General features: G+C 40.3%; 1 protein-coding gene across 1 annotated transcript in view; it reads left to right on the top strand.

Annotated features, from left to right (window-relative positions):
• The first annotated feature begins 1983 nt into the window (after positions 1-1983).
• The window catches only part of HNMT (histamine N-methyltransferase), a 47525-nt gene continuing 41158 nt past the window's right edge, over positions 1984-8350 (top strand). The window contains exon 1 of the mRNA XM_070071549.1: positions 1984-2538. Within this exon, the coding sequence (XP_069927650.1) occupies positions 2402-2538 (137 nt within the window). The 5' untranslated portion in view covers positions 1984-2401. The remainder of the gene's footprint in view (positions 2539-8350) is intronic.

The following is an 8350-nucleotide window of genomic DNA, read 5'->3' as shown; positions in this document are numbered from 1 at the left end:
GGGTGCAAACTGATGAAATCTTTACTTAATATATACTGAATTGATCTTCTATATATGAAGATAATTGAAAATGAATCTTGATGTGAATGGAATGGGAGAGGGAGCGGGAGATGGGAGGGGTGCGAGTGGGAGGGAAGTTATGGGGGGGAAGCCATTGTAATCCATCAACTGTACTTTGAAAATTTATATTTACTAAATAAAAGTTTAAAAAAAAGAAATAAAAAAAAACAAAGAAAAAAAGAAAAAATAAAGCAGTAATATGTCATTTAAAATATTTTAAATTTATAAATTTAAAATGGGCACAAGTAGACCAGTCAAAGCAGGATTCAGGAGCTCAATGCACGTGTTCCATGTGGGTGGCAGCAACCCAACTGCCTGAGCCACTGCCTGCTGCCTCCCAGGTATATACCAATAGGAAGCTGGAATGAGGAGCAGAGCCAGGACTCAAAATCAGGCACTACAATATGGGATACAGGTGTCCCAAGTGGTGTCTGATCTGCTAGGCCAAATGCCCGCCCCTATATCATTTTTACTACAACTCTATCACATAAAATTCATTGTTCCCATTTACCAATGAGCAAACTGCAGCATATGCTTCAGCCAAGGGCACATAGCTCATTAGCGGCAGGGACACCCACATCGATCAAGCCTTTCCAGCTTGGCTGTAAGAATAGTGAGACCAAGACATGCTTGTATAAAGGGGTTGGGAGTATTGTGGATGCTAAGAAAACAGTTTTGAAATTCAGTCAGTAAAAATAAATATTTTAAGAAGACACATTTGCAAGTGGTTTACATGAATTGGGTCATTTAATTCGCAAAACTGCTCCATGAGTTGGACACTGTTATTTCCAAAGTAGAGTGTACTTCAAAAAATTCATGTAAAATGGAGTTAAGAGATGTTTATTTTGGTGTAACAAATTTTGAAATCCATGCAGTTTTTAAATAACATGCATTTCCATAAAATTTTTGAAAACCCTCTTATATGCATGAATTTCAACAATTTTTGAATCAGAATAAACTTCAATTTTAATTCAATTCCACTAACTCCGAAGTCTCATCATATGTTGGATAAAGAATGGTTTTGGGGTTGGCATTGTACATGGTACAGTGGGTTAATCTATTGCCTATAATGCCAATATCCTGTATGAGCACTGGGTTCGTGTCCTCATTATTCCATTTCCAATTCAGCTCCCTCCTAATGCACCTGGGAAAGCAGTGGAGGATTGCTCAAGTGTTTGGTCTCCTGCCACCCATGAGTGAGCCTTGGATGAAGCTCCCAGCTCCTGGCTTCAACCTGGTTCAGCACCAGTCATTGGGTCCATTTTGAGAGTGAACCAGAGAATGGAAGATCTCCCTGTCTCTCCTTCACTGTCTCTGTAACTCTGCCTTCCAAATAGATAAACCTTTACAAATAAATTCTCATTAAAAAAAAAAAAAAAAAAGAATGATCTTCCAGCCACTGCCTAGACACAAGGCCCAGCCTTTGTGGGGACACTTGAAAGTTTTGTGTCTCTTGGTGGATGAACCCACTGAACTTTCAAAAGCAAATGCATCCAACCCGAAAACTGTATAATCCCATGTGCAGAGCAACTAGGGAGGATTTCTTTAGACAAACATTTGCCCTGGTGTCCTGTATTCTTTCCGGAGTCCTCTCTCGCCCCTTTAATTCCCCTCCAATGCTGCAACTTCTCATACCTCTTGGCTAATAGCTCTTATGTGCCTCCCTAATGATTTAGTCTGAAGAGACTTCTTGAGACATATTAATGCTTTATTTTTTACATCTAGCCAACATATAAAATTATATGCATTGATACGTCGTCAATCTGCACTTGAAGAAATGAAGCACGAAAGTTTAAAAATTCCAGTGCTCAGGGACAGGAAGGCAGAAGCTTCTGTGTGAAGCACAAAGGCAGGTGACAGTCTTCTGCCAAAGATTTCAGGGCTGTAGATTTTTGAAAGTGTCCGGTAGCCCTGTAACTGTGCTGTTTATTCCTATGTTTCTTGCACTTCACAGCCATGATCCCACTTGGAATTCATTTGTGGCAGCTGCTGACCAAATAGGAAGTGATTTGAATGCAATCTGTTTTTAAGGCTTTCTGTACAGCAGGGCTTTTAAAACAAGTTTTAGCTGTGGATTCATTGCCTTGCTTTACTACCTCTAGTAAAAAACAACTGGGCTGGGGTTAAAGTATCAGCCCAAAGTCCTGAACAAATATGGAGTGGCAAGTTCTGCATGCCAGCTTTAAATTCAGAGCAAGCATCGTCCTGTTGTTTTTTTTTTTTTTTTTTTTGGATGGCAACTAAAGGGGGTGGGGAGAGAAAGAAGGAAATGAGGAACTGAAAAGAGAAGGAGAGGAAGTAAAAGCTGACTTTCCTCCCTGTCTCCCTCAGAAAACCAAACATGGCATCTTCCATGAGGAGCTTGTTTTCTGACCACAGCCGCTATGTCGAATCTTTTCGGAGATTCCTCAGCCATTCCACGGAACACCAGTGCATGCAGGAATTCATGGACAAGAAGCTGCCAGGCATAATAGCAAGGTAACAAAAAGGGATGTTTTTGTCAGAGACAAGCCTCTGCTCGCTGCATGCCAGTGATGGATGGAGCCGAGCTCGGCAGGCTGGGCACGGGGACAAGGGGAGTTACTGATAGCAGCTCCCTCTCGCCCCTCCTCGCCGCCCTGCTCTGCCTTCCTCCTGCAGCGCTTTGGCTGGAAGTCTGCTTCAGGCTCAGAGCCGCCAATGTGTGCCGGCGTTCCAGCTGCACAGAGATAAGCGTTAACCATTTGAAGGCACAAATCCCTGTTCATTTAGGATAAGATAGAAATCTTTGAACTCCGGTTTTTCAACTCTCCTCCAAATTTTACATTTCAAAAAAGTCCCCAGGGAAGTCCGGCATTCTTTTCATTGGAATCAAATATAAATAATCGCCAAAGACTGTTTGCCCCTGAGGACTGAGTGGGTGCCTCTCATTTCTTATTTCTTGGATTTTCCATTTTAATTCATTTTCCTTATCCATTATTAGCATTATTACTTTCACCCACCTCCCCCGTTGTCTTTTCTTTCAACTTAATGTTAGCACTGTGATCCTTTAAAAAGAGCATTTTCCCATTATCAGTGAAACTCACTAATTCCCACCCTTCTTGCAGACTTCTTTTTTGGGGGGTAGGTGGGGGAAGGGTGACTAATGTGTTCAATTTATGCCAGAACTGATAAGCATTATGAGAGTAACAGATTCCACATGCTAAAGATAATCAAATCACCTATCTGGGGAAGAATTGCCATACATAACTCACTCTGCTTTAGGAAATAATGATGGAAAACTAGGGAGAAATGATTGACTGTGGATCCAATTTGCAAACAGCAGAGGTACCAGATATTTTATCTCTTGCTGAGTTTCTCTATTGCAGGCCTGAAATTCTCTCGCCAGGGCGGTGCCTCTGCCTGAACAGAGCAGGCCTTGTTGGATGGATATGGAATCCTATTTCCCTTTTTATGTTCTATTTCACTTTGTTCAGCTTTAAAGATTCATTTCCAAAAATAGAGTATAATATGATGTATTTATAATTAGTATGTAATAGCATAGCCACCCAGAATCAAAGCAGACAGCCAATGCAGACAACTTCTTATCTGTGAAGTAATACAGTCTACTTTCTTTGATTCTTTTTGTTCATTTTTAAAATTAAAAATAATGAGTTAATTTTTCAGTAATCTCCCAATACTAAAAGTATGGCTTCCTTGCTGTATTTTAGCCAGATGTTTGGTTTCCTTCAGCCAAATGGTTTAATTTGAAGAGGGACCCTGAATGGATATAACATCATGATGGATGGATGACCCCTTCCCTGTCTTCCAAGCAAATACAATCTCATTGGAAATATTGAATGTCACATTTGTGAAAGCCTAAGAACTTTTCAAAGGCAAAACTAAATGTGCACTATAATAAAAAATAATTAGCAATGATCTGAAATCAAAGTATTATTTATTAAGAAGGTAATTTTTTTTTTCCTGAAGGTAGTGTTTGAAATGAGATTTAGTTGAAGATCATTTAAAATTACTACTTAAAGTTGTTTGTAATTTGTGGGGCACTAAAAGACATTTTGGAGCCTGTGTGTATGGAAGGTAAAGTTAGATAAGTGGGTGGCTCACTGTAGTGACTGGATGTGGACTCAGCTGTTTATTTGGGTATGGACTCAAACTACTTAAATTTTAACATTTTTTAAATCAAAGCATGCTCATATTTTAATAGAATAAACATTCTAAAAATAACCTATAACAAAAACAAAAATATAATCTTGTTCTACCCAGTCTACCCCTAATTCCCACACACTGAAAGAAGCCACTTTAAATACATGGAAGTCTTTTAACTATTTCTTATGGGATTTCCTTTTATAATTCTAAAACAATTTTTAATAAAAATTGGTTTATTTTAAGGTTTATGTATAGAGTAAGAGAAATAGACAGAGATCTTCCACCTGCTAGTTCATTCTCTAGATGGCCGCAATGGCCAGGGCTGGACCAGGCTGAAGTCAGGATCCAGGAGCTTCATCCAGGTCTCCAACATAGGTAACAGGGGCCCAAGCGCTTGGACCATCTTCCACTTCCTGCTTTTCCCAGGCCATTAATATGGAGCTGGGTCAGAAGTGGAGCACCCACAACACAAACCAAGGTCCATATGGGATGCCAGCATCACAGGTGACAGCTTTACCCACTATGCCACGACACTGACCCCAATAAGTAAATCTTTTCAAAAAATGCCTTCTATGTTCATCTTTTTTTAGATAGTTTGGATGTAGAAATCTATACTCAAGGCCAGCGCCGCGGCTCACTAGGCTAATCCTCCGCCTAGCGGCGCCGGCACACCGGGTTCTAGTCCCAGTTGGGGCGCCGGATTCTGTCCCGGTTGCCCCTCTTCCAGGCCAGCTCTCTGCTGTGGCCAGGGAGTGCAGTGGAGGATGGCCCAGGTGCTTGGGCCCTGCACCCCATGGGAGACCAGGAAAAGCACCTGGCTTCTGGCTCCTGCCATCGGATCAGCGCGGTGCACCGGCCGCAGCGCGCCGGCCGCAGCGGCCATTGGAGGGTGAACCAACGGCAAAGGAAGACCTTTCTCTCTGTCTCTCTCTCTCACTGTCCACTCTGCCTGTCAAAAAAAAATAATAATAATAATAATAATAAAAAAAAGAAAAAAAAAAGAAATCTATACTCAAAATGTTTTTGTATCACAAATTTAAAGGTATTTTCCCATTGTCTCTTAGCTAGTAGAATACCTATTAAGGAATCCAATGACATTCAAATTCCTTATCTGTAACATGTGAACTTTTTCTGTTGCTTTGTTTTATTTTCCCTGCTTTAAAGTTCTTAGGATCTTCTTATTTCTAGTATTCTAAAATTTAAGATACTAAGTTAGGGGTAGGGTTTCAAAGTCATTCTTGTGAGTGGATACTCCCTGGATCATTTCCTTTGGGATTCAGATCCATCAGTTTTGGAAATCTTGACTTTTTTTAATTTTTAAATTATTCCCCTCTCTATTTTCTCTTTCTGGAACTTTTATTCATCAAACACCAGACCTTCTGTATGAACTGTCGAATTTTCACATACTTCCACTTTTTTAAAAAGATTTATTTATTTATTTTAAAGGAAGAGTTACAAAGAGGCAAAGGCAGAGAGAGTGAGGTCTTCTATCTGCTGGTTCACTCCCCAAATGGCCATAACAGCCAGAGCTGGGCTGATCCGAAGCCAGGAGCCTGGAGCTTCTTCCAGGTTTTTTACAATGTTACCTGTCAGTCCCTCTACTAATGTATTGCTTTTATATTCTGAGTTTCTAAGAACGCTCCTTTTTTATTGCATCCTTTTTGTCTGCCACAGATGTAATGCCTTCTCTTTTCTATTACAAAATTTTCCTCTGCTCTCAGTGTGTATCTTCTGAGTTACTTTTTCTGTTTGTTTTAGTCTCTGTTTCTCATGTAAGGGATCTCTCCAACTACCTGATGAGCTTAGATTGTCCATTCAATCAAATAAGGAGGCACTAAAAAGCAGTTCAGATTCTACTTGTATATATAAGGACAGGTTTTTAAAAAAATTGCATTTATTTGAAAGACAGACACAGAGAGAGACAGAGACAGAGATAGAGAGACAGATAGATCTCTCATCTGCTTGTTCACTCTCCAAATGCCTACAACAGCTGAGGCTGGGTCAGGCCAAAGATAGGAGCTGAGAATTCATACTGGGTCTCCCATGTGGTTGTAGGGACCAACCTACTTGAGAGTCTTCACTGTGCTTCCCAGGGTGCATTAGCAGGAAGCCAGAATGGAGAGTGGAGCCAGGACCTGAATTTAGGCACTGCACTATGGGATTAAGGCCTCCCAGTCAACATCTTTTTTTTTTTTTTTTTTTTTATTAGGCAGAGTTAGACAGTGAGTGAGAGAGAGACAGAGAGAAAGATCTTCCTTCCATTGGTTCACCCCCAAAATGGCCGCTGTGCCAATCCGAAGCCAGGAGCCAGGTGCTTCCTCCTGGTCTCCCATGTGGATGCAGGGCCCAAGCACTTGGGCCATCCTCGACTGCCCTCCTGGGCCACAGCAGAGAGCTGGACTGGAAGAGGAGCAATCGGGACTAGAACCCACTGCCCATGCTGGTGCTGCAGGCAGAGGATTAACCAAATGTGCCACACGCTGGCTCCCCAGGTAACATCTTAAGTGATGTGTCAGAAGTCCACACCAAGAAAAGGTTTTTGAATGACAGGTCCATTGTAGTAACTGGGTGTGGACTCAGCTCTTTCATGGGAGATCCTCAGATATCAATAGAGGTAAGTCTGTTCACTGATGGTTTATTTCCTCAGGGAGGAAGTTTTCAATCCTTGATTTTGGGCAGAAGTAAGGTAGGTATTGGGAGACTACGTAGCCGTAAAAAGTAAACTTTATGGGTGTTGTGGTTACATGTTACATTTAGATGGTTATCTGGAATACAATAAGTTTTCAGGAATTATTAGTTATAATTATAATACACAAAATGAATAATAAAGGTGACCAACTCATAGAGGATTTGTGAGATTCAGAGAGTTAACTCATATGAATGCTTAAATTGGCCTAGAATCACAATAATTACTAATACATTTGTCCTCTTAACACCTTCCTTATTGATTTTGTTAACTCTGCTTGATATCATAATGAAAAATTCCAGAAATAAACAATTTGTAAGTTTTAATTAACTTTTATTATAATATATTGCTGTAATTATTTTATTTTATTATTAGTCATTGCTGCTAATGTCTTACTATGACTAATTCACAAATTAAATTTTATCATAGGTGTGTATGTATTAAAAACCAGTAAATAGTTATATAGGATTTGGTTCAATCTGCAGTTTTATGTGAACCCCAAGGTCATGGCTGTCCTCAGATATAAGAGAACAAAAGACAAAGATGGGGACAAGTGTGTGAAGACTCAGTATTATGAGCTGGAAGAATGTTAGAACTCATTCAGACATAACTTTGACTCCAGCCTTCCCAACTTCCCTTAGGACTTGGCTTCAAACTATGTCTTCACCTGATTGCTCGGTGCAGGCTGTTTTACACATATCAGCCAAAACACAGCGAGCTTACCATCCCACAGTGCAAACACACACCATCCCTTTGGTTCATCTTTCCCTTCTAGCACTCCTCTCTTCTTCTCACCTTTTCAGCCTGCTTCAATATTCTCCAGAGTTTACTTCCTCTCTATTGAGTTCACTTTTAATCCCACTGCCATCTGACTTCCGTCCTCAACCTCCTTTTAAAATGGTTATTTTCAAAGACATCCATACTGTGAAATTCAATGGAGAATTTTCCTTTTATAGTAGTACAGGCTGCTGCCTTTGACACTACTGATGGCTATCTCTGTCTCCAATTCTCCAAGCCCCTCTCTGACTTTTATCACCTTCCTTCTGTCTCCTTTGTGTATTCTTCACAAACCAATGCCTTTTAAAAGTGAGGACAATATCATCACAACACTACTTTAATAACTCTTTGCAATATGATTGGGTGATGGAATCTACTCTCCTAGTTTGGACCATTACTTATGGCAATCATTTTTCAGAATATCCCATTGACCCTGCTGTTTCTCCTATCCAACTTAAATCTTACATATCCAAATGCTTGTGAATTTAGTTTCGTTTTAGAAAAAAACTAACAAAATGTAAACAGGCTGCCGAACTATATTCTGAAGCTTCAAAAGGAAGCTGCCCTTTGCCCAGTTATCCAGGCTGGAAACAGGGCAGCCAATGTGCACTCATATGTTTTTCTGACCCTTTCACATCCATCTAAAAGCAAGTCCTATTGGCTTACTTTCCAATCTGTCTATTCCACTCTATTTCTAGTACT

Source organism: Oryctolagus cuniculus, chromosome 3 (assembly GCF_964237555.1).
Source record: "Oryctolagus cuniculus chromosome 3, mOryCun1.1, whole genome shotgun sequence".
In the NCBI taxonomy this organism is placed as follows: domain Eukaryota; kingdom Metazoa; phylum Chordata; class Mammalia; order Lagomorpha; family Leporidae; genus Oryctolagus; species Oryctolagus cuniculus.
The sequence above is the reverse complement of the archived record's forward strand: the minus strand, read 5'-3'. Positions and strand labels throughout refer to the sequence as shown.